Below are 19,950 nucleotides of genomic sequence, written 5' to 3'. Positions count from 1 at the left end.
TTTTGATGAAGGGTCAGCGAATGCTGTGCGCAGGTTTGGGCATTAGACTGACCTCAAATCAGCTTGCTTGGCAAACATTATGTCTGGTCAACAACAAGCAGCAAGTCGTAGTTTTAGCGAAATTAGCTGCTTTATTGCGGTTAGATGCACCTCCTTTTGTTATTAACGATTAGATGGCAATGGAGCAGTCTAACTAAATGTTAGATCGTAGATTGTTGTTGTTAAAACAGCTCCGACATCACGGGAATCAATTTGCGTACTGGGAACTGAAAGCAGGTAAACAACATGCAGTGTGGGTAAAAATGATATCGATGTATGTACTTCGTTTAGAGAACAGCAGTACAAATTTTGGCATTGAATTGCTTTGTTATCATGTAGGCGTAATTTGTGTGAGTTTGTATTTTGTATGTGAGGCATAACATTACCTACAGATAAATACGGTTAGTCATGATTCTACTCTCAGCACTATAGAGTTCAGCACTCATCATTACTTTGATGTCAGCAGCTTTGATCTGTCAGTTTGACAGCTTCTCTTTACCTAACATCAGATAAGACTGTTGTTGTTTTTGGCTCTTCTTTATCTTTCTTTTAATAATATTTTGTCATCTTTAGAACAGGATCCATCTTTTGGAAGAATTTTACTAACACCTTGGGAAAACTATGGGAAATCAGCTGGCAGGAATTGCTCCTTCACAGATATTGTCTGTCGAAAGCTATTTCTCAGACATCCACGAATACGAATATGACAAAAGTCTTGGCAGCACCAGATTTTTCAAGGTGGCCAGGGCGAAGCACAGAGAGGGTTTAGTGGTGGTAAAGGTATTTGCCATTCAGGATCCCTCACTGCCATTAACCAGCTACAAGCAGGAGCTGGAGGAATTGAAGATCCGTCTCCACTCCTGCCAGAATTGTCTACCCTTTCAGAAGGCCACACTCTCTGAGAAAGCAGCCATTCTTTTCCGGCAGTATGTTCGGGACAACTTGTACGATCGTATCAGTACACGGCCTTTCCTCAATAATGTGGAGAAGAAATGGATTGCATTTCAGATCTTAAATGCTGTGGACCAGGCTCATAAATCTGGGGTTCGTCATGGTGACATTAAGACTGAGAATATTATGGTGACGAGCTGGAACTGGGTGCTGCTTACAGACTTTGCAAGTTTTAAACCCACGTATTTGCCTGAAGACAACCCTGCAGATTTCAACTATTTCTTTGATACATCTCGAAGGAGAACCTGCTACATTGCACCAGAAAGGTTTGTGGATGGCAGTTTGTTTGCCACAGAGAGTGACCAGACTACTCCTCTTGTGGATCTCAGCAACAACAGCCAGAGGTCCAGAGGAGAGCTCAAACAACCAATGGATATTTTCTCAGCTGGTAATAATATATATATATATATATATATATATATATATATATATATATATATATATATATATATATATATATATGTATATGTGTGTGTGTGTGTGTGTGTGTGTGTATTGAAAGTGATATAAAGCACATCATACAATAGTGCACATTTACATGCTTCATTTGTTTCTCAGGTTGTGTAATTGCAGAACTGTTCACGGAAGGAGTCCCACTCTTTGACCTCTCGCAGTTGCTAGCTTATCGTAAAGGGCAGTTTCAAACTGAACATGTTTTGATGAAAATTGAAGACAAGAGTATCCGAGTGCTGGTATGTGAAGTTTTTTATTTTTTCACATATTGAACAATTCAGCAATAGTTACTAGTGTCATATATTTCAGCACTCTCAATATGGCATATCTTCACTGTGCATGTGTATATATTGGTCACAGGTGGCTCAGATGATACAGCGAGAACCCGAGAAGCGTTTGACAGCAGAGGAGTACTTAAAACAGCAACGAGGCAAAGCCTTTCCTGACATTTTTTACAATTTTCTTCAACCTTATATGGCCCAGTTTGCAAAAGAGACCTTCCAGTCTGCAGATGAACGAGTGTTGGTGATTCGAAAAGACCTGGAGAACATTCTTCATAACCTGTGTGGTGGTGGGCAGGCAGGAAAGTCCGAGATGCAAGAGAAGGTTTCTCAGGAGCTTGCATCAAGCAAAGAACATGGCCTAGTTGTTCTGGTGTCTGTAATCACCTCTTGTCTGCAGACCCTGCGTTTTTGTGATTCAAAGCTTGCGGCACTAGATTTAGTGTTTCATCTTGCCAGCAGGTTAAGTGTGGAAATCCTGCTAGATCGAATTACTCCTTATTTACTTCACTTCTGCAATGACTCTGTGCCTCGGGTCAGGGCAGAAGCTGTGCGCACTCTAGCTAAAGTGCTGGCACTGGTCAAAGAGGTGCCTCGGAATGATGTCAACATTTACCCAGAGTACATTCTGCCCGGTATTGCACATTTGGCGCAGGATGAAGCCACGATTGTCAGACTTGCTTATGCAGGTAAGAGTGAATGTGATGTGTACACTTACAAGGTCGACCAAACACCTTCATAATGTTTTAACTGAACTTTTTTATTTATTTATTTTTTATTAGAGAACATTGCACACCTTGCTGAAACAGCACTGCGATTTTTAGAATTAGTGCAGGAAAACAACCTCAATTGTGAACAGGATGTTAATGGCGATGATGCTGAAGAAACTCTTCATCCCAATGAAAACTATGATTCAGGTACATGTCTATATATACATCCAGCACTATGAAAATGTCAGGATTTCATGGCTATCTGCAAGAGTGAAAGGGAAAGTTTATAGGACTGTGGTAAAACCTGCAATGTTGTATGGTTTAGAGGCCATGGTTTATTGAGTAAAAGACAGGAGGGAAGACATGCAGGTAGTTGGTTTGAAAGAGGCAGATGTAGAGGACAGAGAGGTATGGGGATGGATGATCCGCTATAGCGACCCCTAATGAGAGAAGCCGTAAAAAGAAGGATAATTCAAAGTGTTATGTACAGAAGCACGTTGCATTCACAAAGAGGGGAAAATATATATATATATATATATACAGTGAGGAAAATAAGTATTTGAACACGCTGCTATTTTGCAAGTTCTCCCACTTAGAAATCATGGAGGGGTCTGAAATTGTCATCGTAGGTGCATGTCCACTGTGAGAGACATAATCTAAAAAGAAAAATCCAGAAATCACAATATATGATTTTTAAACTATTTATTTGTATGATACAGCTGCAAATAAGTATTTGAACACCTGTCTATCAGCTAGAATTCTGACCCTCAAAGACCTGTTAGTCTGCCTTTAAAATGTCCACCTCCACTACATTTATTATCCTAAATTAGATGCACCTGTTTGAGGTCGTTAGCTGCATAAAGACACCTGTCCACTCCATACAATTAGTAAGAATCCAACTACTAACATGGCCAAGACCAAAGAGCTGTCCAAAGACACTAGAGACAAAATTGTACACCTCCACAAGGCTGGAAAGGGCTACGGGGAAATTGCCAAGCAGCTTGGTGAAAAAAGGTCCACTGTTGGAGCAATCATTAGAAAATGGAAGAAGCTAAATATGACTGTCAATCTCTCTCGGACTGGGGCTCCATGCAAGAACTCACCTCGTGGGGTCTCAATGATCCTAAGGAAGGTGAGAAATCAGCCCAGAACTACACAGGAGGAGCTGGTCAATGACCTGAAAAGAGCTGGGACCACCGTTTCCAAGGTTACTGTTGGTAATACACTAAGACGTCATGGTTTGAAATCATGCATGGCGCGGAAGGTTCCCCTGCTTAAACCGGCGCATGTCCAGGCACGTCTTAAGTTTGCCAATGACCATTTGGATGATCCAGAGGAGTCATGGGAGAAAGTCATGTGGTCAGATGAGACCAAAATAGAACTTTCGGGTCATAATTCCACTAAACGTGTTTGGAGGAAGAAGATTGATGAGTACCGTCCCAAGAACACCATCCCTACTGTGAAGCATGGGGGTGGTAGCATCATGCTTTGGGGGTGTTTTTTTGCACATGGGACAGGGCGACTGCACTTTATTAAGGAGAGGATGACCGGGGCCATGTATTGCGAGATTTTGGCGAACAACCTCCTTCCCTCATTTAGAGCATTGAAGATGGGTCGAGGCTGGGTCTTCCAACATGACAATGACCCGAAGCACACAGCCAAGATAACCAAGGAGTCGCTCTGTAAGAAGCATATCAAGGTTCTGGCGTGGCCTAGCCAGTCTCCAGACCTAAACCCAATAGAGAATCTTTGGAGGGAGCTCAAACTCCGTGTTTCTCAGCGACAGGCCAGAAACCTGACTGATCTAGAGAAGATCTGTGTGGAGAAGTGGGCCAAAATCCCTCCTGCAGTGTGTGCAAACCTGGTGAAAAACTACAGGAAACATTTGACCTCTGTAATTGCAAACAAAGGCTCCTGTACCAAATATTAACATTGACTTTCTCAGGTGTTCAAATACTTATTTGCAGCTGTATCATACAAATAAATAGTTTAATAATCATACATTGTGATTTCTGGATTTTTTTTTTTAGATTATGTCTCTCACAGTGGACATGCACCTACGATGACAATTTCAGACCCCTCCATGATTTCTAAGGGGGAGAAATTGCAAAATAGCAGGGAGTTCAAATACTTATTTTCCTCACTGTATATATATATATATTATATATAATAATTATGACTTATTATCTCATAATTATGACTTAATATCTCATAGTTATGAGATAAGTTGGGGCAGTCTTTGGCAAGGAGCATTTTAGCGCATAACACCGGATCTGACGTTACTGCATTCTTTGCTCGGAAGCGCCTCATTGCACAACCATGGAGATGTAGCAGCTATCATATGGTTTAGCTTGATGACTGTATATTAGTTTAATTAGCTACTGGACGTTTTCTCACTGACCTGCCCCTCCTGCTAATTCATTTAGTTACGGTAAGTCTTACATCAGTTAATAGATATGGGGCATTAACTATTATTATTATTATTATTATTATTATTATTATTATTATTATTATTATTACTATTGTTGTTATTATTATAATAATTATTATTATATTTTAACATCTGAGGATTTTATCATTATTATTATTATTATTATTATTATTATTATTATTATATTTTAACATTGAATACTAATATATGTTACACATTCTGATAATCAAGTGGACAGTCAAAATGTGTAACATATATTAGTATTCAATGTTAAAATATAATAATAATAATTATAAGGATTAAATCCTCAGATGTTAAAATTTAATAAAAATAATAATAATAATACTAATAATAATAATAATAGTTAATGCTTCGTATCTGTTAACTGAAGCAAGATTATCATAACTACATTCATTAGCAGGGGGGCAGTCAGCGAGGAAACGCCCAGTAGCTAATTTAATTAGTATACTGTTAATATTTGTATCATGTCCAAACAAAACTTCATTCTTGGAGAGGTTTTCCATGCGATCTACGATGACCAAGGTGCCTTTTCTGATCAGGGAAGAACCACACAGCACAAAGCATGGCACATATATTCTTGTTTAGTTTAAAGCAGATAACAGACAAGTATATATACACACACACAGGAAAACCTGAGCTAAAACTGTTCCTGATTGGGTAAGAAGACATAATACCCGATGATGTGTGAGCCCAGATAAAGACATCCTGTATACCTTACATACTCACATCTTAAAGACCCTATAGACACTGAACAGATAACAGGAATGTGTTTAGAGAATCAGTGTGAGAACCATCTTAACACTAACATATACAGTCATCAAACTAAACCATATGAGAGCTTCTACATCTTCATTGTTGTGCAATGAGGTGCTTCCAAGCAAAAAATGCAGTAACGTCAGATCTGGTGTCATGCGCTAAAATGCTCCCCTGCCACAGACTGCCCCAACTTATCTCATAATTATGAGATAACAAGTCATAATTATGAGATTCTTTCTGTGATTTCTTTTTTTCTCTTAGTGAATGCAATGCGCTTCCCTAGTTATGTAATATACAGTTATTTTATTTAATGATATAAAAGTGACTAACATAAAGAAGATGTTATCTTTTTTTGTGTTTAAGTAAGGAATGAGAAATGTTTATTATTTTATTAATAAATAATTGGTCTTCTCATACAGAGCTGCAGGCATTGCATGAAATGGTTCAGCAGAAAGTGGTGACTCTCCTTAGTGACCCGGAGAACATCGTCAAGCAGACATTGATGGAAAATGGCATCACGCGCCTCTGTGTGTTTTTTGGTAGACAGAAAGCCAATGATGTACTTCTTTCCCACATGATCACTTTTCTAAATGACAAGAATGACTGGCACCTCCGTGGAGCTTTCTTCGACAGTATTGTGGGTGAGTTATATATAGTTATATACATATATATATATATATATATATATATATATATATATATATATATATATATATATTTTTTTTTTTATTATTATTTATTTATTTTTTTCTGCCAGCAATTTTGAAATTTATTCACCAGTTATTCTAAAGAAAAAAACTAAATAGTCATAGTTGCTTTATGATCTTGACCATTTAAAAAAAAAATGTGGGCACATACCTAACACCTTTCTCTACCTTCGGCAGGTGTAGCAGCTTATGTAGGATGGCAAAGCTCATCCATTCTAAAACCGCTGCTACAGCAAGGCCTGAGTGATGTGGAGGAGTTCGTCATCTATAAAGCTTTGAATGCTTTGACCTGCATGTGCCAGCTGGGACTTCTACAGAAAACGCATATCTATGAGTTTGTCAGTGACATTGGTAAGAGAATGTTCATATCAAAGCGTACACTGGAGATACAGTATGTACATGTATAAAATATGCAACATAGTAGTGTAGTTAATAAAACGAGTTTTAAAGACATTAGTCAGACATGAGTTTGTTTTGCCAGTGCAGCAACATTGTTTGCATGTCTATTGTTTTGCCAGCTCCTTTCCTCTGCCATCCCAATCTATGGATCCGTTATGGGGCCGTTGGATTCATTACAGTGGTCGCACAGCATCTAAATATTGCTGATGTATATTGCAAGCTAATGCCTCACCTTAACCCCTTTATCACCCAGCCTATTATACAGGTAAGCTTGAAAGTCAAATAAAAAATTCCTGTCCTCAAAAGCAACACTTCGGGTTTTTATTTCACTTTTTTTTTTTTTTTTTTTTTTTTTTTGACAGATTGATAAGGAGATAGTGCTTCTCAGTGTACTCAAAGAACCCGTTAGCCGCTCCATCTTTGACTATGCGCTCCGCTCCAAAGACATTAGCAGCCTCTTCAGACACCTTCTACTTCGTCAGAAGAAACGTAATGGCTCAATCCCCGAATGCCCTGTTCCTGAAGATCCTACTATTGCACAACTACTGAAGAAGCTGCTATCACAGGTCAGATACCAAGACTATGTAGCTTTCTTTGAAGTGGAAATATTTAATATGACAATGGTTCTCATACAGGAAAATAATATTGTGGTATACTGCGAAACTAGCTATGTACTGGACAATAGAGAGAAATGACCAATTGTGTAAACTGACCTATTATCATCATTATTATCTAAACAGTTAGTTCTGAAGTCAGATTCTACATCTTCAGGTACATCACAAATTCCAAAAAAAGTTGGGTAAATGTGTAAAATATAAATAAAAACAGAATTCAATGTTTTGCAAATCTCGCAAATTTATATTACAACAAAACAAAAAACCTCAAATGTTTAAACTGAGTATATATATACAAATTTTATGGAAAAAAATTTGATAGTTGCAAAAGGTCTGCAAAAAGCTGGGACAGGGCCATATTTTTAACACTGTGTAGCATCACGTCTTCTGTCCATATACATCTAGCTGCATCACTTCTTCTGTCCGTATACATTCTGTCTGTATACATCCGCATTCATCTGTGGGAATTAGAGAGAGAGAGAGGAAAATAAAGTTAGGGACAGTTTTAACAATTTGTAATACTATTGTCGTTTTGTGTTTCCACTAAATACATTCTACCCAACTAGCCTGGTGTGATACTGTTAGCCTGGTGTAAATGCATATACCTTGGACAGTGTGTTCACTGAAGGTAACATTGAGGAAGTGCGAAGGTATAGGTACAGACGATCTCAGAAATACACACTAGTGATGCAGGTTTTCACAGTACTAAAGGTCTGTTTCTAGTGAGGGTGGTAAAAAGTGGATGTGACCATTGTTCACTGTTCCTCTTAATTTTAAAAGATGAACAGTGAATGATCTCAACACTGCCTCGACTTTTGTTTTAGGAGAGAAGATTCTTTTACATAGCATCATATTCTATGGTCTAAAACCCCACTTTGATAAGCATTTTTATCCACATGATTCTTCATGGACAAGCAGCTTCATCGCATGTCTCATGCTAGATTTTTTCTTTTAGGGAATGACCGAGGCTGAGGAGGATAAACTGCTGGCACTAAAAGACTTCATGCTGAAGTCCAGCAAGGCCAAGGCCAACATTGTAGACCAAACCCACATGAGTGATGGGGCACAGAGTGGAGTTATTGACCTAGGCTTGCTAGGTATTACTGGGCGCCAGGTTGACCTGATCAAACCTAAGCAGGAGTCTGAGGACAAGAGAGGTAAAAAACCATATAAAACATTACTAATCATGCTGTTGTACAGCTTCATAACTTGTTTATAGCACCTTGTGCTCGGAATGTTTTAATTTCCTCCCATTCTTGTGCAGAATTCATCCCTACTGTTTCTTTTATATATTTTTCAGCTTTTAATAACAATGGCTTTTTGCTGTTGTGTAGGAGAACTGTCTAAACCTGGCCATCTTTAGTTTATTTTGGCCATGCGCATAGTGATATAAGCCACATTTTGTTCTACTGCAGCTCAGCAGTATGCTGGCTAAAAACAATAAACATTATTTTCTGGTTACAGCTGGTATGTTGCAATAATGCATGCATTGGTTTTTAAACACTGAATTTCAATCAAGAATGAACTTATTTTATTTTCAAATTATAGTATTGGCATTTAATTGCAATAATTGTGTCGGAATGTGTAGGAATTCAAATCACTGTGTTTTTTGTCTTTCTTTTATCAGCCCGTAAGCACACAAAGCAGGATTTAAATCTAAATGAGGAGTGGAAGAGTATGTTCTGTTCTCTGGATCCTCCAAGCTCTGCACCAGCTCTACCGACGGTACCTACTGTTCTACTTGCAAGCGGTGGTGGGGAAGCCAACGGGACTCTGGCAGGAGGGCGTCTGCGATCAGAGAGTTCCTCCCAGACTCTTAACCTCCCTCATGTTTCATCCTCAGCTCAGGTCGACTGCTAAGCCGACTACACACTATCTCTCATTGCCTCCCTCTTTTCCACGTTGCATCCCCTCATCTCTGTTTGTTTTCTATTATTAATCCCAATTTCAGTTTCTCCCCATTTTCCATAGACATGTGCTTCTCTTGACTCATAACCTTAAAACATGTGCCCTGAACATTGGCCATTTGAAAGCTTTACAAGCAACAGTACTAAAGTCTTTTTTTTATCTGTGTTTCTATGCCAGATTACTGAAGGTGGAGGCACTCAGGGCAAGAAAGCCACAGTGTCCCCTGCAGTTCAGGTAGTGCAGTCGACGAGTGGAGTGTCCACCTACCAGCGGCGTGTGACTACATGCAAAGTGGAGCTGCAGCAGCTAGTACAGCAAAAGAGGGAGCAGTGCAATGCAGAGCGCATGGCCAAGCAAATGATGGAAAGTGCAGAGTGGGAGAGCAGACCTCCATTGCCAGGTTAACAGCTGGAACAAATTTTACACTTCTTCCAGGCCAATACAGCATTAGGGATTCTTAAGTTGCAATATGTCATGCAAGTCAGCCACATAAATTAATAAAGAAGAATGAATGAAACATTAAATAGGCAGCAGATGATTTCTCAGGAAGCATAACGTTTTCTGATATCCAGATTTATTATGTGATTTGATGCTTTGAAAAATTTGCTTTTTACACTTATGTCTGCAATAAAATACAGTATATTATTTCTGCAGGATGGCATCCCAAAGGCCTGTTGGTAGCCCATCTCCATGAACACAAGTCAGCTGTAAACCGAATTAGAGTATCTGATGAGCATTCTATCTTTGCCACATGTTCTAATGATGGAACTGTAAAGATATGGGACAGTCAAAAAATGGAAGGCAAGACAACAACCACAAGGTAGATTTCCATTATATACATCACCTTGGACTAATAAGCTAAACAGGATATTGTGGGGTTTTTTTTTTTCCTGATTTGTGCTATTGTGTATATTGTTCACCAGCTTTTAAAAAATTATTAAACAGGTAGTGTTAGCACATTAGCTAAAACCTATCTAAGAGAATAAAAAAGAGACAGATCAATTGATTTTGAAGTCCAAAAACTAAGGAGAAACTTGCAAGCGTCTTGTTATTTTGAGGTCAGTTATACAAACTCCACATTAGGAATAAATGCGCTACGGTATTTTTTGGACTATAAGCCGCTACTTTTCCCCCCCGTTTTGAACCCCTGCTTAAACAACGAAGTGGCTTATTTATGTATTTTTCCTGGGTTTTTCCCGGTTTCACAAACTTCATGCCAAAAAACTGAGTGACATAACATTAGACCAATGAAATTTCCGGACGGAAACGAAAAAAGGCACCTCACCCGTGTTCTGACCTGCACGGCATCGGGAGAAAAAAAAGTTTTTTTTAAACGCACGACGATGCCAAAAGATAAACTCCAGAGAGAAATAGTTGTGAAAGGAAGGAGGAAGACAGTGAACAATGACTTTCTTGATAGGCTAATGTTTAGATACAAGCCGTTGTAACGCGTTGAGTCTGGGTGAAGGGAGACTTCGCTAACTCCAGTTGCAACAGAAATCATATAAGCACAGACAGGTTTCCAAACTCGTGCTTTTTTATTTTTCTTGGCAACAGCATTACGGGTTAGTCAAAGAAACTTAGAAATGAGCATCAGAAAATAATAAGGGTATATTCCTCGGTCTTGCACACATGCAGTAATACTGGAAAAATGCGGCGGCCGGCTATTCCCAAAATGCCGCTCTGCTCTTAAAGGAGCCACAACATATTTCACCCGTTACACCGTGTAACAGACACTGTCTTTCATTAAAGCCTGTGTAAAGTTCATTAGTTTCAGTGTAGACGGCTTATTTATGTTCAAAATAAAAATCTTTGTCAGATTCAGTGGGCTTATATATGGGTGCGCTTTATAGTCTGGAAATTACGGTAATTTGCTGCCAAAAATTGATGCCAAATTTTATCTGAAATCCCAGAAATGGCTTTGACTTTTACAGTATCTCACAAAAGTAAGTACACCTCTCACATTTCAGCAACTATTTTAGTATATCTTCTCAAGGGACAATAAAATAGAAATTAACTTGGATGTATTTTAAAGTAGCCAATGTGCAGCTTATATAGCAATGCAGATTTACTGTCCTCTAAAAATAACTCAGCATACAGCCATTATTGTCTAAATAACTGCCCAAGCCACTTGTCCTATTTATTATCTTCATATGTTTGTCTTCTGGACAGGACCATACATATTTGTCTATCTTGTATTAAAAAAATTTGGTGCTTTGAGTACTGTTCTCTCACCCTGACCACTGGATGTTTAATATGGCACCTAATGGCAAAGACTCTCTGAGGATTTGAGAATTAGAATTGTTACTCTCTACAAAGATGAGTTACAGTACCAGGGTCATATGGAGATTTTCAAAAACAGGTTCCAGGTGCAGAAGGTGGTTTCAATAAAAACGTTAGTGCTGCCAGCATTGATTTAGAGGTTGCAGAAGTAGGAGGTCCGTTTGTTAGTGCTCAGACAATACGCCACACACTGCAGCAAGTCGGTTTGCATGGTCATCGTCCCAGAAGGAAGCCTTTTCTAAAGCTGGCTCACAAGAAAGCCTGCTAACAGTTTGCTGAAACAATCTGTCCAATAGCATGAATTACAGGAACCATGTCCTGTTGTCTGATGAGACTAAGATAAACTTGTTTGGCTCAGATGGTGTCCAGCATGTGTGGAAATTACCTGGTTTGGAGAACCAGAAACAAATTGTGTCTTGCCTACAGTCAAGCAAGGTGGTGGTAGCATCATGGGTTGAGACTGCATGAGAGCTGCGTGTACTGGGGGCACTGCGGTTTATTGCGGGATACATGTATTCCACTTAGGGTGTACTCTTGTTTGTTGCCAGCTATTTTGATAATAATGTATGTATGTTGAGATACAGGACAGTAAATCTGTACTGCTATACAAGCTGCACACTGACTAATCTAAAATATATCCAAGTTTTATTTCTATAGTCTTAGAAGATATACTCAAGTAGTTGCTGAAATGTGAGGGGTGTACTCACTTTTGTGAGATGCAACAATCATTAATCAAAAATCCTAAAAAAATATGTTTACTCTTACAGAAACTCTTCTATGTAATGTGCATTATTCATAAGAAAGAGATTTTTTTTCTCCAGTAACTGTTGTTAAGTATAAAAATTTGGCTGGCTTAATTACTGTTCTAAGGAGATGTATGTCTGATAGAATTTGGTAAATTTTTTCTTTTAGGTCAGTGCTCACGTATTCCCGTATTGGTGGCCATGTGAAAACCTTGACCTTTTGTCAGGGGTCACATTACCTTGCTGTCGCTTCAGATAATGGCTCTATTCAGCTTCTTGCGGTCGAGGCCCACAAGCCACCCAAATCGCCCAAGGTGCAGCAGTGTCAGACCAGGTAAGTTCCATAAAATGTAATAGTAATATAATATTTGACTAAGGTGACTAACATAAGAGAAGGATCCTCCAGAATCCTTGATTAATCTGACTTACCCCACCTTGAATGAATCTGTCTACCATGTCTAATGCTGTATGCAGGTTCCTGGACTTGAAGGAGGATGGCTGTGTGGTGGATATGCATCATTTTAATTCTGGCACTCAGTCCGTGTTGGCCTATGCTACAGTAAACGGATCGCTAGTGGGATGGGATATGCGCAGCAACACCAATGCTTGGACCCTCCGCCATGATCTGCGCCTCGGCCTCATCACCTCCTTTGCTGTGGACATGCATCAGTGCTGGCTGTGTGTGGGTAAGTCCTGCTAAGTGCATACTTTTTTCTTTCTATTGTTATACATAGTTTCTTCTGTTGAATTTCACTAAAGTCCACGTGTACCTGTTTATTTAACAAAGGTACAAGCAATGGAACAATGGCATGTTGGGATATGCGATTTCAGCTGCCAATCTCCAATCACTCCCATCCAGCCCGAGCTCGAATCAGACGTCTGCTCATGCATCCCCTTTATCAGTCCTCAGTCATAACAGGTTAGTTATGTAATAGTTTTGTATTTTAAAATGCACCAGATTTAAATTTTATTATAAAATACCAGACAATGATTTAAACCAGAAAACTCTTAGGAATAATGACATAACTATGGAAAATTGGCAATTCAAAATGTGCTCATGCTTTACTTTGCCAGAAATGAAAGTAAACGCAGTGGGTTTACAAAGCAGACATCTGGGTGTTGATCAGTACCAGAGAAAAAGACAAAGAAAGTATAATAGGGTATAAAGAAAATGGAACACACGAATGGACCAGATGCGACAGATACACAGACACCAATCAAGATGGATGTTGCAAAAAATATTTTAGGCACAGCAGAAAATAAAAAACAAACAAATAAAAAATTAAAATGTCTGCGAACAGACTGAACAAATTAATTGGCTTTAAAGAACACTTGACTAGGCAGTTTTCCACCAAGAACTCATTTGTTTAAAAATGCATTAAAAAAAATTAGTTTTTTGTAGAATAGAAAAGTTCTTTTGCTCTACTAATTTCCTTTGTTTGTCCATCGCCTATGAGAATAATTATTATAGGCTAATAGTAATACTTTGTGTTGCTCAGCTGTCCAAGGAAACAACGAGGTGTCAATGTGGGACATGGAGACCGGAGACAGGAAGTTCACTCTGTGGGCCAGCTCTGTTCCACCTCTCTCAGAGTTGCAGGCATGTATCATCATTTCATACTTACAATTTCTCCATGATGTTAGCCATTTGCCAGATTATTTAGTAAATGCTGGCCCTCTTCTGGCATTAAAAATACAAGCCTGATTCCAAAAAAGTTTGGACACTGTACAAATCATGAATAAAAAAGGAATGCAATAATTTACAAATATCATTAACTTATATTTTATTCACAATAGAATATAGATAACATATCAAATGTTGAAAGTGAGACATTTTGAAATGTCATGCCAAATATTGGCTCATTTCAGATTTCATGAGAGCTACACATGTCAAAAACAGTTTGGACAAGTAGCAATTAAAAAGCCGGAAAAGTTAAATGTACATATAAGAAACAGCTGGAGGACCAATTTGCATCTTATTAGGTCAATTGACAACATAATTGGGTATAAAAAGGCCTCTAAGAGTGGCAGTGTCTCTCAGAAGTCAAGATGGGCAGAGAGATCACCAATTCCCCTAATGCTGCGCCGAAAAAATAGTGGAGCAATTTCAGAAAGAGTTTCTCAGAGAAAAATTGCAAAGAGTTTGAAATTATCATCATCTACAGTGCATATCATCCAAAGATTTAGAGAATCTAGAACAATCTCTGTGCGTAAGGCCGGAAAACCATACTGGATGCCTGTGATCTTCAGGCCCTTAGATGGCACTGCATCACAAACAGGAATGCTACTGTAATGGAAATCACAACATGGGCTCAGAAATACTTGGAGAAAACATTGTCGGTGAACACAATCCACTGTGCCATTCGCTGTTGCCGGCTTAAACTCTATATGTCAAAAAAGCCATATCTAAACATTATCCAGGAGCGCAGGCGTATTCTCTGGGCCAAGGCTCATTTAAAAAGGACTGTGGCAAAGTGGAAAACTGTTCTGTGGTTAGACGAATCAAAATGTAAAGTTCTTTTTGGAAAAATGGGACGCCATGTCATCCTGACTAAAGAGCACAAGAACAACCCAAGTTGTTATCAGCGCTCAGTTCAGAAGCCTGCATCTCTGATGGTATGGGGTTGCATGAGTGCGTGTGGCATGGGCAGCTTACACATCTGGAAAGGCACCCTCAATGCTGAAAGGTATATCCAAGTTCTAGAACAACATGTGCTTCCATCCAGATGTCGTCTCTTTCAGGGAAGACCTCGCATTTTCCAACATGATGCCAGACCACATACTGCATCAATTACAACATCATGGCTGCGTAGAAGAAGGATCCGGGTACTGAAATGGCCAGCCTGCAGTCCAGATCTTTTACCCATAGAAAACATTTGGCCAGTGTTGGGCTTTAACTAGTAACGCGTTACTGTAACGCAGTTACTTTTGACAGTAACTAATACTGTAACGCATTACTTTTTAAATAAAGTAACATTTTTACTGTTACCGTATGATGCGTTGTCCGTTACTTTCTTTATATAATTAATTTTGGCCGAAGTGCAGCCTACAGTCTAACCTGTTTACAGCAGAGACGCATTGTAGGATTGGTGGATGAACCACTTTAAACACGAAGAAGACACACTGTGGGCGTGTTTCTATATATTTAAGTATGTGCAGCAGTAAGGCAAGTCGAGGCGAAAGCAAAACGAGTCTCTCAAAGTGGAAATATGCTCATTATATTACTTTAGTTGAGCATAAAGACAAAAACTTTTTAGTCATATGTAATCTGTGTTACCAAAAACTCCATGCCTTGATAGCTTGTTAGCTAGAAGCTAACCCTTTGTGTTGTACATTGTTGATAGTTTTTATACTTAAGCTGTGAAAGAAACATTTTAGTAGCCACTTTAGTTTTTGATTCTGAATATATTATTCAGCTTGTTTTGTTATTTACTTCAGAAATCCTTGTGATATATTCCGTTTGTGCTGGTCTGACTTAGACTTGAAAATAGTGTTTAAAAATTACTTTGTGTTTAAGTCAGTTTTGTGTTTGTATAGATCATAATGCATAAAAGGGCATTAATGGGAACGTTAAAGAACGTTCTTTAAAAAAGTAACTAAAAAGGTTACTTTTAACAGTAACGCATTACTTTTTGGTGAAAGTAATCAACGAAGTAATTAAGTTAATTTTTTAATGAAGTAACTAGTAACTGTAACTAGTTACTATTTCTAAGTAACTAGCACAACACTGCATTTGGCGCATCATAAAAAGGAAGATGCAACAAAGAAGACCTAAGACAGTTGAGCAACTAGAAGCCTGTATTAGACAACATTCCGTTTCCTAAACTTGAGCAACTTGTCTCCTCAGTCCACAGACGTTTCAGGGGATGCCAGACAGTTTTAAACATGGCCTTGTTCCAACTTTTTTAAAACGTGTTAAAGCCATGAAATTTCAAATCAACTTATTTTTCCCTTAAAATGATACATTTTCTCAGTTTGAACATTTGATATGTCATCTATGTTGTATTCTGAATAAAATATTGAAATTAGAAACTTCCACATCATTGCATTTTGTTTTTATTCACAATTTGTACAGTGTCCTAACTTCTCGGGTTTGTAGTATTATTCAGCTAGGCTTGAGGACTGCACAACGCTAGATGTTTATGTTGGAAGAATGTTGTACCATGTGAATATGATTGTTTCTGCATAGATGACCATTTATTGAGAATGAGAATGTCTCAGAGGCCCTAATGTGTGCCAAGAAAACATTCCTTACACCATCTTACTGCCACCAGCCTTTACTGTTCATGACAAACAGGATATCTCCTACACTGGATTTGCCTTTTTAGCTTATTACAGAAAAAGTCAATTTAATGGTAAGCTTTGACATAATTCGGTATACCCAATTTGCAAGTGGATTGCCCAGTTGTGGCTTGTGTGTTTGCTTGTATGATTTTTGCAATGCTTGTTTGATATTGCCCAGTGGGGATATTTTGATCGTTATTTCCAGTGTTCTTAATTACTGGATAGTTTCTCTTTTTTTAATACTACTCTTCATAAAAACTTGAAACAATTCTGCATGAATCGGTGAGGATGACAATGTCTGGGAGAGGCTTTTCTGTTTTTATCATTCAAACTCTCAATTAACTGTTACTGTCTCCTGAACGATGATTTAACACATGATTTTAACCATTTACCACAGTCACATTGCAAAATGTATCTGACCCGTGACTTGTCTTAGGGTGGCAAACTTTTGAACTTGCAACCTGGTGTAATAAAAGATATGATTTAATGTTAGCCATATTAGACTTTTTCTTTTAAACCTGTGCTTCATGTCTTAGCCATCTCCACACAGTGTACATGGAATTTACTGCAGTCCTGCTGATGGCAACCCTCTTCTACTCACTGCTGGATCAGACATGAGAATAAGGTATGTATACTCATAATATTAAGTTCTTTATTATTGGAAAAATAATAAACCTAAATAAAAATCCAATACAAAAAAATTAAAGTTATTAAAATCAGTTTGAAGGTACGTCATCTCACTATGAAACAAATTTTTTTTATATTAAGGCATTGTTTATAGGGACACTGATTTTATCAGATATTGGTCTCTTTCTTGATGATTATTTTATGAGCCACACATTAGAAAGCAGTGCTTTTCTGGCAAGGTTACATGCTGTTTGAGATTATTACATCATGTTTTCAATGTTTCTATTAGATTCTGGGACCTTGCATACCCAGAAAGGTCTTACATTGTTGCTGGTGGTGCCAATGACTCCCTACACTGCCCTTCTGTGTTTTACAACCGCAAGATTATTGAGGGGACTGAAGTAGTACAGGTTTGACTTTTTTCCACAGTTGTTTTTATCCTTTATTTATTGTTTCTTTTATTAAATATATAAACAATACCCCCTTTTTTACCACCAGGAGATTCACAGTAAGCAAAAGAGTGGTGCCACAGAGGATGCCCCTCGCCGAGGTCCAGAGTCTTTGCCTGTGGGCCACCATGACATTATTACTGACATTGCCACCTTCCAGACAACCCAAGGTTTCATAGTCACTTCCTCTAGAGATGGCATTGTGAAAGTCTGGAAGTGAGAACACTCATTAATACCTCTCTATGTGGAAGTCTAAACAAAATGGTAATGTGCAATGGATGTCAATGTCACCATGGATGTCACAATGTGACCTATTCGGGTCTATTATTTAACATGATAACTTTCAATTGTACTACGTGTTTTCTTGTCATAAGTATATGCAAATTGTAAATGTGATTATCTTGCATTTTACCTGAACACAGTCAGCCAAACTGTGATTATATATCTATATAAATTGTATTAGTGCAAATCCAAGAGAAATTGATTTTGGCCATCAGTATTATGCAATAAAGATTTAGGATAAATGTGTTTTTTAATTATTATTTTTTATTGTAAGTTATAATTCCTACAACTTAAATCATAAAATTATAAAACATTATGAAACTACAAATACCTGGTGATTAAAAACTGAAAACTATCACTTTGCTATGAGATCGTAGACACATTATTTGGCTGAAGATCAACACCAAAAAAAAAACCCCATCATATTTAATTTTAAGTGGTAGTTTTTGGACTATGAGAGCAAAGCATTTGTTTTAAAATGTGTCCCAGGCATTGTTGATCCATGTGACACTTGTGGTTCAACTCAACCTTAGGATGAAAAAACTTTACAGAATAAAATATAAACCCCTGAAACATCTTTTAACTAAATTAAAATGTCAGAGTGGGAGATGATTTGTTGTTAAATGATTTGTTTTTAGTTTCTGACTGATGGAAAATAGCCAGTGGTCTTGGTTCTCTAACACAGAAAATCCCAATCTGGATAAAATTATAATACTTCTACAACTTTCATAAAGTTACACATCAATAATTGTAGAACAAAAGGCTGTGCTCCAAACTGTAATCAATTTGCTGTTGACACTATTTAACACACTTAATTTCTTTGAAGTGTGTTTATTTAAACAGGGCACCCTTAAATTTTAACAAATGTAATAAAAAATACCAATCATTTCCCTGAATGGCCTGATTAAATATAAATGACATGCAAAATATGTCTTTACAATAGGGTGACAGAGTGGCTACCATTTTATATACAGTTAGACTCACGCTGATAATTATGTGCCCTTTGATGTTGAAATATCGTTCACAGTGATAGAAATAACGCTACATTGCAAGAAGGGCGGATGTGCCTTGAATAGATTTTTTCATTTATCGAGGTACCTAAGCCTGTGCTCTTCAAGTAATCAAGTTCATATCCTGACTTATCAAGCCGCCAAAAAAAAAAAAAAACAATGTATCTTGAAAATACCTTTTGAGCTGAAAAGATTGATTTCTGTATTAAAAAATGAAAGTCAATAGGAGTAAGACAGAGTACATGTGTGTGAATGAGAGGGAGGGCAGTGAAGTTGTGCGGTTGCAGGGAGCAGAGGTGGAGAAGGTGGAGGAGTTCAGGTACCTGAGGTCAACAGTGCAAAGTAATAATAAGTGTTTTAGAGAAGTGAAGAAAAAAGTGAAGGCAGGGTGGAGTGCTTTGTGATAGAAGAGTATCTCTTTAAGAGTGAACGTTTATAGGACTGTGGTGAGACCTGCGATGTTGTATGGTTTAGAGACCGTGGCATTGAGTAAAAGACAGGAGGTGGAGCTGGAGGTAGCAGAGCTGAAGATGTTGAGGTTTTCGCTGGAAGATGCGGATGGACAGGATTAGAAATGAGTTTATTAGTGGGACAGCACATTTAGGACGTTTTGGAGACAAGGTGAGGGAGGGAGATGAGATGGTTTGGACGTGTGCAGAGGAGGGACATGGGGTATATCGGTAGGAGAATGATGAGGATGGATTTACCAGGAAGGAAGAAAAGAGGAAGACCAAGGAGGAGGTTTATGGATGTGGTGAGGGAAGACATGCAGGTAGTTGGTTTGAAAGAGACAGATGTAGAGGGCAGGGGGGTATGAAGACGGATGAGCCGCTGTGGCGACCCCTAATAGGAGAAGCCGAAAGAAGAAGAAGAAGAAGAAGCAATTAGTCCAGGTATTATTAAGTATTGTCAATAAAAACTAATTTACCAAGCCTGTGCAAGTTAAGTATCAAATGTAAAAAAGTTGCAGGATGCATGATTTTTTTCTCCTATTCCTTATTA

At 38.2% G+C, this 19,950-nt stretch overlaps 1 protein-coding gene across 4 annotated transcripts; it reads left to right on the top strand.

Moving 5' to 3' along the window:
* Window positions 1–3: 3 nt before the first annotated feature.
* pik3r4 (phosphoinositide-3-kinase, regulatory subunit 4) lies at window positions 4–18,180 on the top strand. Of its 4 annotated transcripts, none has more exons than XM_083544162.1 (20): window positions 4–276; window positions 613–1,378; window positions 1,549–1,682; window positions 1,804–2,413; window positions 2,507–2,641; window positions 6,062–6,283; window positions 6,527–6,700; window positions 6,868–7,013; window positions 7,111–7,314; window positions 8,318–8,519; window positions 8,990–9,210; window positions 9,448–9,670; window positions 9,925–10,090; window positions 12,466–12,630; window positions 12,771–12,982; window positions 13,084–13,215; window positions 13,796–13,896; window positions 17,117–17,205; window positions 17,497–17,617; window positions 17,706–18,180. In XM_083544162.1, the coding sequence occupies exons 2-20, from the start codon at window positions 661–663 to the stop codon at window positions 17,874–17,876; spliced, it is 4,146 nt and encodes a 1,381-aa protein (XP_083400288.1). In that variant the 5' UTR covers window positions 4–276; window positions 613–660; the 3' UTR covers window positions 17,877–18,180. The 4 variants fall into 4 exon arrangements, with proteins under 4 accessions (XP_083400288.1, XP_083400290.1, XP_083400291.1 ...); XM_083544164.1 differs by having other exon boundaries at window positions 51–276; window positions 8,990–9,087; XM_083544165.1 differs by having other exon boundaries at window positions 78–276; window positions 618–1,378; window positions 8,990–9,087.
* The last annotated feature ends 1,770 nt before the right edge of the window (window positions 18,181–19,950 follow it).

This window comes from Silurus aristotelis (assembly GCF_946808225.1).
Source record: "Silurus aristotelis genome assembly, chromosome: 1".
NCBI lineage: Eukaryota > Metazoa > Chordata > Actinopteri > Siluriformes > Siluridae > Silurus > Silurus aristotelis.
Note: the sequence above shows the minus strand (reverse complement) of the source record. Positions and strands in the feature narration are given on the sequence as shown.

Bases quoted from the DNA above. Each gene is read 5' to 3' on its own strand.
- pik3r4 (XM_083544162.1), top strand. From the start codon at position 661: ATGGGAAATCAGCTGGCAGGAATTGCTCCTTCACAGATATTGTCTGTC. The intron at 6,284-6,526 runs GTGAGTTATATA...TACCTTCGGCAG, and splicing joins TTTCTTCGACAGTATTGTGG to GTGTAGCAGCTTATGTAGGA. The intron at 6,701-6,867 runs GTAAGAGAATGT...TTGTTTTGCCAG, and splicing joins TGAGTTTGTCAGTGACATTG to CTCCTTTCCTCTGCCATCCC.